General features: G+C 40.4%; 1 protein-coding gene and 1 long non-coding RNA gene across 3 annotated transcripts in view; both read right to left on the reverse strand.

Moving 5' to 3' along the window:
• cry2 (cryptochrome circadian regulator 2) overlaps window positions 1–17,595 on the reverse strand; it is a 48,022-nt gene extending 30,427 nt beyond the window's left edge. Inside the window, exons 1-2 of one of the 2 annotated variants that reach the window (XM_084673107.1) lie at window positions 16,707–17,595; window positions 15,707–15,815 (exon numbers count right to left, since the gene is read on the reverse strand). In XM_084673107.1, coding sequence (XP_084529233.1) covers window positions 15,707–15,815; window positions 16,707–16,864 — 267 coding nt within the window. In that variant the 5' untranslated portion in view covers window positions 16,865–17,595. The other variant, XM_084673108.1, reaches the window with a different exon arrangement.
• LOC146258458 (uncharacterized) lies at window positions 12,211–14,105 on the reverse strand. The gene is made up of 2 exons (XR_014729810.1): window positions 13,081–14,105; window positions 12,211–12,817 (listed from the first exon to the last, which is right to left on the reverse strand). It is a non-coding gene; the product is annotated as an uncharacterized LOC146258458 (long non-coding RNA).
• Window positions 17,596–18,178: the final 583 nt, after the last annotated feature.

Consider the following 18,178-nt stretch of genomic DNA (forward strand, 5'->3'; position numbering starts at 1 on the left):
TGGTGCGTTATAGTTACTGTTACAATAATAATGTATTATTCACAACGTAGAAATGTTTAAGTATCTCTCACGCTCTACAAAGCCAGTAGCCAGCTTTAACCAGGCTAGCTAACTGACAACAAACATGGCTTATCTAGATGCGCTGATACATTTCCGAGCTGAGGAAGCCAAAGGAGGGAATTGGACTGCATTGCTTCTCCTGTACTCTAGGGCTTTATCTCCAATATAATTAGATCTGTGGCAGGTTTACAGGCTACGATATTGTACTTGTAATTTGAAACATAAACCAATGATGCTGACCAAACACTGTCTCAGCAAGTCTGAGTGTTTACCATGTGGTGTCAGCCCAATGCACATACCAACTAGGAGAACTGTGCATCTCTATTTTGCAGTCTTAAAAAAAACTAGCATAATTCGCACCTTCTGGTGCGATATATATTTTCTAACCAAAACACCTAGGACTAGTCTACTTAAATTCAATAAGGAACTACAAATAAGGCTGCTGCTGTCAATAAGATTCATGAAAGACTAACTCTCATTGCACTGTAAAATGTGTAAAATGCATGGTGCAGTAAGAGAACCTCAACATATTCTGAAGGATCTTAGCACATGGAAGATGTTCAGTGCACTGCTTCCTGATTCAATATGGGGTGGCCACAAACCACGCTCCCCACCCTCAGCCATGATGACATCACATGGCAATAGGGCTGGGTAGTATGACGGTATATACCATGCGAAATGTGTCTCCAGGGAGAGATTTGGCTATACCGTTTCAACCGCGGTATACTTTTACAGGCTACTATATTTTGTATTACGCGTGTCAATTAAATGTCTGGTTGTTGTTGTATTGTATATAAGCCATCACATAAATCGCATTCTTGCAATATTTAGAATTGTAGTTTAACTTTTATTTGATTTGCTATTTTCGTTTGACCTTGAAGCACATTTTCGTTGGTCTGACGGAATTTTCGATGTGGAGTGTATTTTGTCTAAGCGGACCACATTCATGTCGATGCTAATTAATTATATATTTGATGACCCATTTGTTGTCCTCACTATGCCACCACACCACTACGTGTCGCTGTATTGTACTGTTATGTGTGTGATTAACATGTACTGGGAGAGAAGTACTTAATGTTCGAGAATAAGCTAAAAAGCGATGTACCCTGCTGTAGAGCTGCTCCTACTTTAGATGAAGAGTGAAGTTAATGCCTGCCTCGTGTTGCTTACTTCTTGCAATATAACACCATTCTGCAGGTAACCAATTTGATTAGTTGTTCACATTTTTTGCCTCGTGCTGTAAAATTATTGTTGTAAAATTACACTGGTGGCGTTGCTAGCATTCTTGATCTAGGATGACTAGTGAAGGCTAACTACTTACTGAGATTGAGGTCATGCTGGGAAATATCAAACAGAGGCTTTAACATATCGACCGAGCTTTAACGAGGTTGATAGCCAAAACCGAAATTAGATATGGATAGTAAAACTCAGACTGATCGTTTTCGCTCATTTTGATATTTTCGTCGGATGACAACAGCGTTGTATACATTATCCCGCTTATTACACGGCTACTTGCCAAAAAAACTTAACACAGTGTGTCTTTCAACAATTTATTTGTTACCATTAGTGCTGATCAGCAGAGAAATATGGAGGATTATAGGGGCCAAAACTAAATAAATAAATACTTGGATAAATAATTATATAACACAAAGCTTAAATAAATGACTAATTATATAATGTAATACCTAATTGATATACAAAATATATAAATTACAAATTAAATGAGACACTAAATATATAAATGTTACATGTATTTGTGTGTACATATATATATATTTACATTTTAATGTGTTCACATTTATTTATTTATCCTTACATTTATTTACTTATCCTTACATTTATTTATTTATCCTTACATTTATTTATTTATCCTTACATTTATCCACGGTGTAACTTGCTGCAGCAAAATAAATCCGTCGTCCCACGTCACCAAGTCAGGGGGCGGGTTCAAGCTTCTGATTGGTGGTTCAACTTGAATCGACTGCTTTTGACTATTCCAAGATGGCAGCACCTTGTGCGTATTCAATGAATGAAATATTGAAATCTACAGTGGTCGAAATGTTGGCGGTAGCTGAAGAGATGGAGGCACCTGCCAATTCACTTATTTTTTACATCATATTGAGAGCTTCGCTGAAATTATCAGAATGATATTGGCCCTAACTGACACAGACATCAATGAAAATGTGTTCACGATCCTCAGCGAGATGATACAGCATAAGGGTGGGCAAATCGATCTCAAGACCGACAGTGGCCAGGTTGGGAAACCCGGCAACTATCGATACAAACGTTGGTATCAATAGCCTGATTGATAGCGTGATAAGATCGATACTTAAGTTTCATTCCACACTGAGTACACAACTCCCTTTACATCATAGTGGTTGTGCAAACACCGTCTAACTTCGCTCAAACTCACTTTGCCCCTCCCCTGCTAGGCTGAGTTGTTGCCGTGTACGTGCAGTAACACGACTCAGCGGCACACATTAACAGTATTTTTTGACAAAACTCGTTGTCCTGTGATCATAATCATGTACAATTATTTAAAGGAAACATTTTAAAAGTTCATTCAAATATTTATATTGATTATGCATTTACTTAATCATTTATGAGGCATTGCTTTCCCCGACACAAAAGTAGATTAACTGCTTTTCTAAGCCAAAAGTATCGGTATTGGAAATACTGGCCCTGTATTTATCCATCGCACACCCCTAGCAGCTGTACAGTGAGGCAATAGAGGATCCCTCTAGATTGAAGAGAGCTTGATCGACTGGTGAAGTCTGCCTGGTGTGTAATACTGTTCATTCACCAATCAGACGCTTTAACCCGCCCCCTGACTTGGTGACGGGGGACGACGGATTTATTTTGCTGCTGAAAGTTACACCATGGATAAATGTAAGTATAAATAAATAAATGTAAGTATAAATAAATAAATGTAAGTATAAATAAATAAATGTGAACACATTAAAACGTAAATATACACACAAATACATGTAACATTTATATATTTAGTGTCTCATTTAATTTGTAATTTATATATTTTGTCTGTCAATTAGGCATTACATTATATAATAAGTCATTTATTTAAGCTTTGTGTTATAATATTTATTTATTTAGTTTTGGCCCCTATAATCCTCCATAGAGAAATAGTTTGCCAAAGACGTTGAACATTCTTTAGGCTTCAAATCAGCTGACGTCGCTAAGCAACGGAGTAGCTGGGGTTGAAAAGTTACCGGACTACTTGCAGAGTGCTACGAAAGACGTGAATCCGAGGCAAACAAGCCTCTTTCCTTGACAGCGGTCAAATATGCATAGCAATGGTATAATATGACAAAATTGTTCACCGTAGAACGTTAGGAAGCCTCATTCAAATGAATGGAGCATTCTACAGCATTAAAGAACAGCCGTGTAATAATCAAGTGTGATGATGAAGTATGATATGGTTATTTTGTACCATTTTTTTTATTGAATTTACAGAACAATTACTATAGCAATATAGTACGAGTGCGAGTGGGGTTGTTGCCTACGGCCGAACACCACCCGTCCTATATCCCTCAACAACCCCACGAGCACTATATTGCTTTTATAAAACAATTTTATAGTCAACCAATTAACCTTTAAATACAGCTATTGATTGTTTATTTTGCCATTGTTCCTCCGCAACGAAAAAATAGATCCGGTGTCAACGTCAGCTGAGCTATTAGCCCGAAAGCTAACGTTATGCTAGCAAGATTCAAAGGCAATAACATTGTGTACGGTTGACAAACTGTAAATATAATTTTACAGTATATGTTTGACAAGAAGATTTGCTAGCTAACCAGCCATGTCACTATCCCAAAATCGATATCAAGATTTTCACGAACAAAGTATCGGCCATACTAGTACTAGGCTACATACAGTGCGGCCGCAGCCTGTGGAGCGAGTGAATAGCAAATGGATGTGAGATGACCACATCAAAGTTGACATTTTCTCTAAACTGTAATTATAATTTGACAGTATGTTTAACGACAAGACTAGCCAGTTATCGAGTCATGTCATTGTCCTCAAATAAAATCAAGATTTTTAAGAAGAAAATAATTGGCCATGTGTAGACTTTCTGCTACTGCTGTCGTGTCGGCCCCAGCCCGTCTGAAGTAGTGTAGATTGACTAGCGAGGTGAATAGCGAATGGGATGTGAGATGAGCGGTTACGTGACACTGACACAGTACATTCTGAAAAGAAACATTTTTCAAATACGTTAAAATATATATTGAAGTCACTCATTGTTGTAAATACAAGTTAGCTTGTTAAAGTCTTTCAAAATTGTAAATGGAGGCTTTGACTCGTCCCCGTTGTTATGGTTACTTCTTTGTATCAACGCAAATGTTTCATTGCGGAGTGACTTATTATTGGAGTGAAAAGTCAGAGTGGGTTGTTGTGGGATAATTCAACTCATGGAACGTCTCTCATCAGAAACAGCTATTTAAATCGAAAAAACCTAATTGTTTTGTAATATACTGTAATATATACAGTAACCGTGATATAAGATTACTCATACCATGAAAGAAGATTTTGGCCATATCGCCCACCCCTACATGGCAACCTTGTTCCTGAAGAGCTGCCCTCCTGTAGGTTTACAACCTATCAACCTGATTCTGCTTTTCAACCAGCTAACTTATCATGTGCAATACATTAAGGAAGAGGTGTGAATCTTCACTGATCTCCAAATTTGATTACGATTATTATGTCAGCGATTCGATATCTCGATGCATCAAATACATTTTTCTATGAAAGCCATATAGGATATGTGACATGACAGAATGCATTAGGATACTGTATAGTTCAATATAATACAGTTTTCTATATTACTTCATATGGTTATGTTTTCATCCAAAAATACAAGTAGTAAGATATAAACAATCTTGTGCAATCTGCAAGTGGGTTCAAGTATGAACACACTTCATAGCTTTTCAAACTTCAAAAACAAAACATTCTGCAGTGCTCTAAATTAATACTACCATATTTTTCAGAAATAAATCCGCGGTTTGTACCCCGATTAAAACATTTTCTTGTGGTGGTGCGGCTTATATTTCGATGCAAGACAACAGTAGAAACACTACGTAAATGCAAATTAACCCGTTAAGGAGAAGCATCGCACATATGTGATCGTTTAATGCGGGTCTCACAGCGTAAGACCACGCATAAGTCAACCACGGAGAATATATTTTTTGTTTTTTTCAACGTATTAAATCTTGCATTATTTTGAAGGAAACATAAGGATCTCCGCAAGTGCTTATTTACCCTACGAGTCACAGCCCTGCTCGAAATGGCGACAAAGGAAAATAGGATGAGTGAAGCAGTCGCCACAACAAGCATGATGGTAGTAGCAATGCTACAAGTATTAGAGCCTGTTTAAGGAGAGCCTGTTACTTAAGGTCTCCAAATAGGGTATGTAACATTTGTTGGTCTGAAAATGGCCTGGGTGCTGTTCTATAACCCATGATACATCTAGTGAAATTTTCCTGGGGAAAAAAACGCTAGGTTTTTAAAATAAATCTATTGTGTCTACACAACACTGTTTTTTTAACGGATTGACTAGATATAATTTGAAATGATTGCATTAGTTGTTTCCATTTCTGTTGTCAAAGCAAACAAGATCGCCTTAGGGTAACGTCAGCACTACAGCTTAGCAAGCAAACTATCGTGATTCAACTCAGATTCAGTTAGCTCTAGCTATCTTGCTGAAAAATACAGTCATGGCCGGAATTGTTGGCACCCCAGAAGTGTTTCCAGAAAATCAGTATTTCTCAAAGAAAAGTATTGCAGTAACACACGTTTTGCTATACACATGTTTAATCCCTTTGTATATATTGGAACAAAAAAAAGGGAGGAAAAAAAACAAATTGGACATAATGTCACACAAAACTCCCAAAATAGGCTGGTCAAAATTCGTGGCACTCTTAACCTAATATTTGGTTGCACACTCTTTGGAAAAAAATAACTGAAATCAGTTGCTTCCTATAACCATCAATAAGCTTCTTACACCTCTCATCCGGATTTTTTGGACCACCCTTCCTTTGCAAACTGCTCCAGGTCTCTCTTATTGGAAGGGTGACTTTTCCCAACAGCAATTTTAAGACCTCTCCACTGGCGTTCAATGGTATTTAGATCTGGACTCATTGCTGGCCACTTTAAACTCTCCAGCGCTTTGTTGCCATCCATTTCTGGGTGCTATTTGACATATGTTTGGGGTCATTGTCCTGCTGGAAGACCCAAGATCTCGGACGCAAACCCATCTTTCTGACACTGGGCTGTACAGTGTGACCCAAAAACCTTTGGTAATCCTCAGATTTAATGATGCCTTGCACACATTCAAGGCACCCAGTGCCAGAGGCAGCAAAACAACCCAAAAACATAATTGAACCTCCATCATATTTCACTGTAGGTACTGTGTTCTTTTCTTTGTGGGCCTCATTCAATTTTCGGTAAACAGTAGAATGATGTGCTTTACCAAAAAGCTATATCTTGGTCTCATCTGTCCACGAGACATTTCCCAGAAGGATTTTGGCTTACTCAAGTACATTTTGGCAAACTGTAGTCTTGCTTTTTTATGTCTCTGTGTCAGCAGTGGGGTCCTCCTGGGTCTCCTGCCATAGCGTTTCATTTCATTTAAATGTTGACGGATAGTTGGCGCTGACACTGATGCTCCCTGAGCCTGCAAGACAGCTTTAATTTCTTTGAAACTTGTTTGGGGCTGCTTATCCACTAGGGCTGGGCGATGAATTGATAAAAAAAATATCAAAGTAATGACTTCCCTCAATAAAGATATCGTAACATTAATTCATTTTCAATAATATCAATAAAGAATAATTAGGAACATCAGTCCATTTAATGTATGTGATGCAGCAGGAAGTTGATTGTATATGTTGAGTTGTATTCACATCCATTCTGTAGGTACAATGCATTGTGACACTAAAATTTGATTAGGTTAAAATCAACAAATAATCGTGATAATTAATCGTGATCTCATTATTGATCAAAAATAATCGTGATTATCATTTTAGCCATTATCGTGGAGCCCTAGTTGTTGGTTTGATTCCTGGCCGTGCCAATGAAATTATGTCCTTGGGCAAGGCACTTCACCCTACTTGCCTCGGGGAGAATGTCCCTGTACTTACTGTATGTCGCTCTGGATAATAATTTTTATTATTATTCTAATATTTATTATTATTTACACATTTTAAAGTCAGTGGCAAAAATCTGCTATCAACTTTGGGGGGGACAATTATATGACATTTTCTCAAGAGCAATTTCTGAAGGGGACACCAAAATGGCTACATATTACAATGTAGGCTATAACACAGCCTACATTGTAAGATGTTAAATGTATTTTGAGGAACCATAATTAATACTCCTGGATAATTTATAGTTAGTAACTGATAACTATAGTTAGTAACAACTTCAAATGTAGTTATAGAAGTGTATTTATCAGTCAAGTATGAATGCCGGTGTACAGTATTTACAACCAGCAATACCAAGAAAGGCCAGTTTATGTAATTACAATGGGCATGGTACAGTCTCATCTAAAATAATCTCAACTGAACCATCATAAAGTCGGGGAAATCGCAAAACCATTTCTCTTGAAATGTCAACTCTTTGTTGGCAAGAGTCTGCGGTTCTATAAATTGTGGGTGTGGCTGATTTGGTTCTGTGCCACCAATGAGGTGACTAGAGACAGTGCTGTGCCACTGGCAAAAAGGTTGACCACCGGTCCTGCCATGGCTGTGACAATGTCATGTGAAGTCTCTCCCTGGCTCTTTCCCTTTCACCACCCTCACTGACTCACAGTCTGTCTCCTAGAAAAAAAATAAGGTGTTTGCCATCCTCCTTACTACCTGTACCCAAAACTACACAATTAATCACAACAATGCCATTGCCTCAAACTAATCTTGGTTCAATCACCAGTTTAAGTAGACAGTGGGGGTATCTATGGCATTGTCCAATTATGTCCGTATTTTACAAGTCTAAAGAAGAGAACCCGTCATATTGCCAAACAAGAGACTCAACAAATATACCTGAGACCCCCTGTGTCTGCCAGTCTGTTCCTGCCTATCTGTAGCTCTATTGTCTGTTTGTCATCTGGTACCTTCTCTGCATAATGACATCATTATGAAACATTCAATTAGCATTTCACATCATTTTATGAACATTTCATCAACTAGTCTTTGAGATTAGACCACTAGGGTTTTTTCTTTGCGTTTCGGTGTCCTGAAATGCTCTGATTTATTTTTTCTGCAATTTTTCTACCATGCTGGTCGCACACACAATGTGCAGGTTATTTACAGTAGGAGATGGGAGCCAACGCAAACTGCAACCTTAGCATTTTAATATAATTCATTTTTTGGTCTTAGATTGGCTGGCTTCACAGAATAGCTGAATTTGCAGAGCTAGCGAGCCCTAATTCCGTAAGTGTGGTATTTGCCATCATCTTTGCTATCGCCAGTTTACTCCTGATTGGCACACAGGTGGTTCAAAGTCCCTAGAGACAAATTTGCTTTTGCAATGAGACCATTTAAGATAATTATGACAATGGTAGAATATAGTACAAGTTCTGTTCAGCATCGCTAACTTTTGAAGATTTCGAAGAACTACAATATCCGTGCTGATCTTGGATTAAATTGACGATAGCAAAGTTTCCATCTTTTGACACCACCGAATGGAATGTTGTATTTATTTCAGGAATGTTTCCCCTGCATGGATAACTACTTCACTGAGAACGGCCTGGACTGGCAGAACCGTCGGGGTGTGCAGTGATGGTGCAACATCAATGATTGGCAAGCATCAAGGTGTCATTAGACAGATAATTGATGGTGCACCAGAAGCTAAATGGACACACTTTTCTACACTGTGAAAGCCTTGCAGCAAAAAGGATGTCACCAGATCTCCACCAGGTGATGGATGTAAGTGTAAAAACCATAAACTTTCTTTAAAATAATGCTATAAACTCCAGATGTTTTGCTAAGCTTTGTGAGGACATAGAAACAGATAATGTCCAGCTGCTATATCACAGTGAAGTGAGATGGCTCTCAAGAGGACTGATGGAGGAGGAATCATTTGTTTGAACTGAGGAATGAGGTGTTCTCTTTTCTCACTGAGAAAACATCTCATCTCGCACATTAATATGCTGACACAATGTTCACAGCAAAATTTGCCTACCTTTGTGACATTTTTTCCTACTGAACCAACTGAACACCTCACTTCAAGGAAGAAACAGCAACATTTTGTGTTGCAGACAAAGTTGAAGCTTTCAAGAGTAAACTTGCTTTGTGGACCAAGAAAGCCCAGGAATAGAGGATGGACATGTTTCCACTTTTGTCTGACATTTTGGAAAACTCCCCTCAGGTGACGATTTCAGTCTCCCAGCACCTCTCACAACTGGCATAGAAATTTGGTGACTACTTTCCTGAGGATCCCAGAGAGGGAAACATGTGGATTTTGGACCCATTTTCAGTGGATTCCACTGCAAATGATGTTGCTCTGCCCTCGCACCTGGAATCCCAGCTTCTGGAAGTTTCCACTGACAGCACTTTAAAGCTGCAGTGAGGCAAACTGGACCTGGGCTCCTTCTGGATTGCTGTCTCAAAGGAGTACCCATGTCTTGCACTGAGGGCTGTGAAACTCCTTATTCCATTCACAACTACATACCTGTGTGAATCAGGATTCTCCATTGTGGCCACAACTAAGACCAAAGCCCGAACAGACTCAGAGCAACACTGGAGGCTACTCTGAGAGTGAGCCATTCTCCCATTCCACCCAGACGGGATCTGATTATGTCTCAGAGGCAGGCCCAAGTGTCTCATTAAGAGGTGAAGATAAAAAGGGAGTTGTATAATTGTTGTTATTATTTGTGTCATTGTTCATTTCTCACGTTTAAAGATTCTTCTGGTTCTGCCATGCAAAAATTGAGACTGCTGAAGCAATTTTCAAATGGCTTTGCAGATTATATGGCTATAGTTTCATTTGCACTTTATTTCAATTTCATTTACAGTTTATTTATTTATATTTATATCATTTGATTGAATTTATTTTATCCCCCCGTTTTTATTGATTGAATGATTTATATTTAATTTCTTTTGTATTAATTTAAAGAAAAATCCTACTATTGGTCTTTTTTATTATTTTTAATTAGCCTGACTTGATCCTTTAAATGTTTTCTTGTCACAGCTTGATTTGGTCCATGAATTCATGAATCAGCCTGTTCGGTGTCTTGATACGGTATGGATAGGCCTACAGCAGGTTTACATAAACGTTTAATAAAAGTCTTTGTGATGACAAGGTTTTTGCTTGTTAAACAGTAAGTGGATTTGGTTTATTATTGAATACAAAATCAAACCAAGAGTAAAGTCAATTAAACCTATACATAGGCTAGTTAATATTTAATGGTCCCCGGGCCACTTTGTAGGCTACTATTTGAAAGATGTTACTTTTCTAAATGTGTCAGTGTCACGTATAACCGCTCAACTCCTATCCCAATCGCTATTTACTTTGCTAGTCAATCTACTTCAGACAGGCTGCGGCCAACACGACAGTAGCAGCAACTCTACACATGGACGATTATTTTCTTCTTAAAAATCATGATTTTATTTGGGGACAATGACATGGCTTGATAGCTGGCTGGTCTTGTTACTAAACATACTGTCAAATTATAATTACTGTTTGGAGAAACTGTAAACTTTGATGCGGTCATCTGGCATCCATTTGCTATTCAACTTGCTCCACAGGCTGCGGCCGTCGCCTAGTACTAGTAACGCTTATTGGCCTGTACTTTGTTCGTGAAAATCTTGATATTGATTTTGGGATGGCTTTTTTTGATGGCTGGTTAGCTAGTAAATCTTATCCTCAAACATACAGTAAAATTATATTTACTATATAATTTAATAAACTTATATTTAAGTTTGACAATATTTGGGTTCACCGCATAACATCATCATGAATGTACTTATTGAAGCAGTAGGAGCTAAATCTCTGAGAGCGTCATAGCCGTCCATATGGACGTCCATAGACTGACGGTGATGGCTTCTAATCTTTGCATGGATGGACAGACGGCGATGCTGTTCAGAGTGCTGTCCCTGATTAGCAGGGACGTCCGTCGCTAGGGGGAGCATAGATCATGGACGGCGATGCTGTTCAGAGTGCCGTCCCTGATTAGCAGGGATGTCCAGCGATAGAGGGAGTATATATTTTGGACGGCGATGGATTAGCAGGGACGGCGATGGATTAGCAGGGACGTCCAGCGATAGAGGGAGCATAGAGCATGGACGGCAATACTACGGCGATGGACGTCCGTTGCTAGAGGGAGCATAGTAGCATGGACGGCGATGGACGGCGATGGACAGCGATGCTGTTCAGAGTGCCGTCCCTGATTAGCATGGACGGCGCTAGCACTTGAATGGTTGAGAACTCTATGGTTGAGAACGACGGCCATGTTTAGCAGGCTGTTGAACTAAACCAGAACTGCCGAAGGCTACCATAGCATGTAGCTAGCTACATTAACTTTGGATGACTCAATAACTTTTGTCAATTTAAATTTGTATGAATTGCATGTAAGTGTAGGACATATATTTACGCCTTTATTTTTATTTTTACATAATCAACAGTATAATCTCATGACAATATAGACTTGAAAAACAATATGTAATGGTTTGGGTTGCCTAGATATAGGCTACATACATTTTACTTATTTCGAGAATTGTTAATAAAGACTTGTTTAAAATGTTAACATTGTGTTATGACCCTATGAAATACATTGCCCTTTAGGTCTTTTAAACCGTCAGTTTAAAGTGTTTTATGGGTGGATTTGGAGCCACCAGTCAGTAGCTCCAATGTTGCGCACGAACTTTGCGCACGAACGTTGAGCGGAGACAAATGCAAAACAACAAACGCTCACTTTGAGCGGAGACAAATGCAAAACACAATACGATGTGTTGAGTCAAACCAAAGCCGTCGAAGGCTACCATGAATGTAGCTACAGTAACCGTGGATGACTCAACAAGTTTTGTCACGTTATTTTGTATGAATTGCATTTAAGTGTAGGCTATATATTTACGCCTTTATATTATTTATTTTTACATACAAAATATAAAATAGATAAAAATAATATAGACTTGAAAAACAATGTCAGAATCAGAAGGGATTTTATTCGCCATGAATGTTTGCACAAACAAGGAATTTACTTTGGCAGGGAGGTGCATACATTAATCATATAGGAATATTGAAACTTAAATATGTGGACTAACTATACAAAAGGAGCAAAGTCTACAAAAAGGAGCAAAGGGGGGTCTAGCTAATACTAAGGGGAATAAAATAAAAAATAAAATATAAGTAGTCATGATTTACAATCTAACCCAGGGCTCCAGACTAACTTTTTTTACTAGGAGCACAGTAGCCCCTGACTGAAAATTTTAGGAGCGCAAGAGGAAAATTAAAGGGCACACCTTATATTGACCTGCATTAATGTAACTGGACAGGGTACAATTCAGTGGCAATTTAAATACATTGTTTATTATCATTTGATGCTGGTAGTTCATGAAGAAAGGGACATCCTTAGTTTTTTCATTCAATATTTTGCATAATAATACATAAATGTATTCATTGTTATCCAGTGAAATTAGGATTTATATTAGCAAGGGGATTTACGTTTAGCACGTTTTGCAAGGCACTGTATTCATGGCACATCTCTTCCTGGGGGCTGAGCACCCCTAAAGGTCTGATCCTAGAATCGCCCCTGCAACGCACCATATAAGTTTGAGTTGAAATACATTATTTAATGTGACATTACGTACTGTACATGCAAGTCTTAGCTAAATGACTTAAATGTATGATGCACTTTTTGATCAGTCCTCCGTCACCACAACACGATACTTGCCGAGTATAACAGCGCAACAGCTCAAACACAGGCAGGGATACAGTAGCAACGTTAGTGCTAAATAAGTATTTAGCTGCTCGGCTCCATGACGCCGGGTAAGAAGGGCTCGTGAAACTGCTCACCAAAAGAACGAAGGGGCACCCACTTGTCTGGCAGATTAAGACATGTTCGTAGGAACCAAGCGAAAAATATCCTAAACTTTCCAATACTTTTAGCTAGGTTTAAAGGTACCTAGCGAAAAATAGCCAAAACTTTCCTAGCTACGGTACTAATGCAGAAGGAAAGCTGATATCGCTGTCTTACTACTAGAACGTTGTATCTATTCGTTGTTGCTCACGTGTGCTGGCATTGTGCACACCCAATGAATTCAAAATGTGTAGGTTGCACATGCGCGAATGCTTGTAAAAAATGCTCGCACTGTCTCAAAAACTGGTCGCAAAATGCGACCATTTGGTCGCAGTCTGGAGCCCTGATCTAACCTAAAAAAACAGATACTGCAAGAGAACGATACAATAGTGCAAATTGCAATGTGCAGGGTGTGTGCAGGGTCATTCGTGTCATTGTGCAGCTTGTGATTTAAAGGTGACATGACATGCTGTTTTTGGATGCTTTTATATAGGCCTTAGTGGTCCCCTAATACTGTATCTGAAGTCTCTTTCTTGAAATTCAGCCATGGTGCAGAATTATAGCCACTACGAGTAGTCCCACAATCAGCTTTCCTTAGAACGCGCTGTTTTGTGTCTGTAGCTTTAAATGCTAATGAGGAGGAGAGGGGCGGCAACATGCGCTAATGTTTACAACAGACTTATCGCAATGGCTCGTAGCCCCCGTTGCTGTAAGATGCCTCGAATTTAGCCATTCTCATCTGATCACCCTGGTTTGCAGAGGTGCACACTCATTCATTTCAATATGGAGAAAGGCGGATATCGCGAGCCATAACACCAACAGCAGAACGGTTATCCAAATAACGAAGTGTACAACACTGGCGTTACAGCGTTTGTATTCACACACACACTTGATGCCATTTATTTTTACGTTAGCAACAGTAACTCAGCTGTTAGCTGCAAAGCTAATGTTACAGCCACATTCTAAGGGTAGCAAGCTAGGTAACCATATACAGTAAAGCAACAAAATGATATAGCTTTAATTAACTTACTTGTCCAAGTTTTGTAGCTTGACCAAGGAGATTTAGTAATGATCCAGAATGTAATTTCAGAAAGGCCAGCTTTGTGTTGGCTCAAGTTGAGGAAACAGTAGTGGCTGAAATGTTTGGCGCAGACATGCAAAACTTTGGGAAGTTGTGTCGGCACATTTCCAGCGAAAATAAAATTGAGATATTGGTTGTGCAGAGGCTCGGATGAAGGAATTAAATAAAGATTTGAGCTTGCATTTGTACATCCAAGCACTGAGCAACTGTTGTGCTTCATTTGTTTGCTCGCCATGATGTCTCTCCAGGAAAAACCGATATCGCACTTGCCCTTGCACGGTGGTACTGTAGCTCAGTTTCTCATGGGCGGGCCAGATGATCCGGGCGGGCAAAGCATAGAGAGGGGAGGTAACCTTTCTCGTATCTACGTCACTTGGAGGAGATTTTCAAACAGAGCGTTTGAGCCTTCATTTTGTCAAAGGCAGAGAAGAACACCCAGGGCTTTGTTTAGACCTATCGAAAATTCTAGCCACTGGGGGACCAAAGGCAGGCTAGGGGGACTCATTAATGTTAAATAACCTCATAAAATGAAGTTTTCATGTCATGTCACCTTTAAAGTCAGTGAGAGTCCTTGGCCTTGTTAAAGTGGCCAACAGCGGATGGGAAGAAACTGTTCTTGTGGCGTGAGGTTTTGGTCTTGATGGACCACAGCCTTCTGCCGGAGGGGAGTAGCTGAAACAGGGAGTGTCCAGGGTGGGAGGGGTCGGCCACAATCTTCCTCGCTCGCCTCAGGGACCTCGAGGTGTGCAGATCCTCGAGGGAAGGCAGATTGCAGCCAATCACCTTCTCAGCAGTGCGGATGATACGCTGCAGTCTGTTTTTGTCCTTGGCAGTGGCAATATGTTATGGTTAGGGTTTGCCTACATATATAGGCTACATATATTTTAATTATTTCGAGAATTGTTAATAAAGACTCATTTAAGATTTTAACATTGTGTTATGACCCTATGAAATACATTGCCCTTTAGGTCTTTTAAGCCGTCAGTTTAAAGTGTTTTATGGGTGGATTTGGAGCCAGCCTGCTAAACATGGCCGTCGTTCTCAACCATAGAATTCTCAACCATTCAAGTGCTAGCGCCGTCCATGCTAATCAGGGACGGCACTCTGAACAGCATCGCTGTCCATCGCCGTCCATGCTACTATGCTCCCTCTAGCATCGGACGTCCATCGCCGTCCATGCTCAATGCTCCCTCTATCGCTGGACGTCCCTGCTAATCAGGGACGGCACTCTGAACAGCATCGCCGTCCATGATCTATGCTCCCCCTAGCGACGGACGTCCCTGCTAATCAGGGACGGCACTCTGAACAGCATCGCCGTCCGTCCATCCATGCAAAGATCAGGCAGCCAAACTCCCCCTAGCGAGGCCGTCCATATGGCCGTCCATGATGCAAAAAAAGATTTAGCTGCCTTTCTATTGAATGTAGCCTTACCAGGCTGTTGATGACCCTGATAGAACCACTGTATGTTCACCCTGTATGACAGACACAGCCCGTTGACCCCTGGAAGAAACCCCCTACAGCCTCCTCACTCAAAAACTGACCTTGAAGAGGCGCGGAAAGACATCTGTGGGTTGACCACGCACCACAAACAGCCTGGAGTTCAGCTTCCTAAGACTGGAGTCCAGGTCCTTCAGGGACTCTAGCAGAAACCTGGTGAGATGAGTCCATCATTTATTAATGAAACCTTTTATCACGACATAAACCTGTTAAATCCCACGACACAGTCCTGTGTGGTTACAGGTTAGCCAAATTACGTTTTCACCGAACATAGAATCAGGAAGAGAGGCCATTGTGAATTTGTATCACAGCTAGTTTGAACAGGAAACCCTTTTGATGTGTTCCCCATCATCTTCGTCTTCATCACTGGGCAGACGCTAAACCTAAGTCACCTATTTAGAATCTGTTCTACTTTGTGAACAAAATTATTAAAATAGAATCAGAATGGGACTTATTCGCCATGAAAGTTTGCACAGACAAGGTATTTGCTTTGGCAGGAAGGTGCATACAGTAAACATATAGGAATCTTAAATTTAAATATGTGGTCTGATAGGCTACACTTTTTTCGGCTCGTGCCATTTCCAGACTTGCTGCCCAGAGTGATTTCTAAACATCGACACATTGACGATGTCAGAACATTATATGATTGGCACTACAACTTTTTATCATAAAACACGTAATCGTAATGCAGTCGTTTAAGTTATCATGCCATGATGACCACACATTATCGGACGCAACCCACCCCCTAGCTTTAATCACAATACTGTACACTTAGCTACCTTGCTGTGAAACAAATGGCTGGCGACACGATAACAATGCCATGGTAGGCTGAGTTGTTAATACCATGAATTGCACACATTAAAATTGTGAGAACCATAACTTGATGGCAATATGTTAATATTATTGGGCAATTCTGTAGATTACCTACCATTGCAATGTTAGCTCGCTAGCTCACTATTCCACGAATGTGGACTGGAAGGAGGGCTCGTAACTCTTGCTATTTATACTTTTTTTTTTTATTAGTCGAGTGTATAGACTACTAACCTCCATCGGTTTACTCCGACGTTAGCAGACCCCGCAAACCATGGGTCCAGAATATAAACACAGCGCACTGTATCCGCGCCATTCAAAGCTTCCTGTAAAGCCGGATTATCATGAAGTCGTAGCCCTTTACGAAACCAATGAACTGAATTAACAACCATGATTTTAGATTGTATCAATTTTATTCCAGGATGCAAGAGAAAAATGCTAAGTATATCCACAAAGGCTTAGATTTCTGCTGTTGTCAGACACCTTATCTCCCAACTTCTCCAGGCTGTTGACAGAGAAAAGTAGGTGGAGTTATTGGTGTCCGTTGTCCCTGCTACGTAACCCCTTCCCCTTATACTTTCTCCTATTGGTCAGAGAGTAGGTGCGTTCGACATGACCCCACTTCATGCGGCGCTGCAGCCGGCTGCAGGCGGCTGACTTGAAACAGTGAATTATTTTTGTCCGACTTGAGACCATAGAGTTAGAGACGGCGCCGAGGATACGTCACTGTGACGTCGCCATCAAAGTACCGTGAGATCGATACGAGAACTGCCGGCTGTGTAGCCGAGCGCATGTTCTCAAGAGCAACTGTACGGGTTCAAGTGACCACACAGCTATTTCATGATTGGCCGGACTCACAAACGACAACTTTGACGCGTGTTTTGTAATATTCGGACACCTTCAGTTTCGCCAACGCTCAAAAAAGTTTAAATGAATTAAAAATGTGTTGAAGAAAGGGTTTTAGTCAGCCTCTTCTCTAACGGAAAGACTAAGTTTAATTATAAAAAAAGTAAAGTAAGCAAACAGGCGCTTGATCGGCCATGATTGACATCAACGCAGCAAACCACGAGAAGCTGGAATGTCTGACTTCACAGAGCCGTTTTCAACTCCTCCCCGACTGCAAGCGGCTACTCTCGTTTTATGCAGCCGCAGTCCATGTCGAATGCACCTAATTACAAAACACGCGTCAAAGTTGTCGTGTGTGAGTCTGGCCAATCATGAAATAGCTATGTTGTCACTAGAACCCGTGCAGTTGCTCTTGAGAACATGCGCTTATGGAAGGCCTAGTGGGCAAGTATTAAAACGCCCCCGTGTGTTAACCACGCGTAATTAACGCCGACTTGGCATGCAAAGCCGAAGGCCTAGTGGGCAAGTATTAAGACGCCCCCGTGTGTTAACCACGCGTAATTAACGCCGACTTGGCATGCAAAGCCGTCTCAACCACGCGTAAAAAACGCCGACTTCCATACAAAGTCGGCGTCTTTTTCGCCTCGAATTGACGCGTGTCAAGTGACACGTTGCCATTAACACACGTAAATTACGTCTCAAACTTTGAGACGTGTCAAAAGCACGCGTCTAAAAAAACGCGTGCTTTGAACGTGTCACGTGACACGTTGCCATTTACACACGTAAATTGCGTCTCAAATTTTGAGACGTGTCGAGCAAACCACACGAAATTAACGCCTGGTTTGGCACAATCAGCGTCT

The sequence above is a fragment of the Hypomesus nipponensis genome, chromosome 14, assembly GCF_054491055.1.
Source record: "Hypomesus nipponensis isolate SF chromosome 14, ASM5449105v1, whole genome shotgun sequence".
In the NCBI taxonomy this organism is placed as follows: Eukaryota; Metazoa; Chordata; class Actinopteri; order Osmeriformes; family Osmeridae; genus Hypomesus; species Hypomesus nipponensis.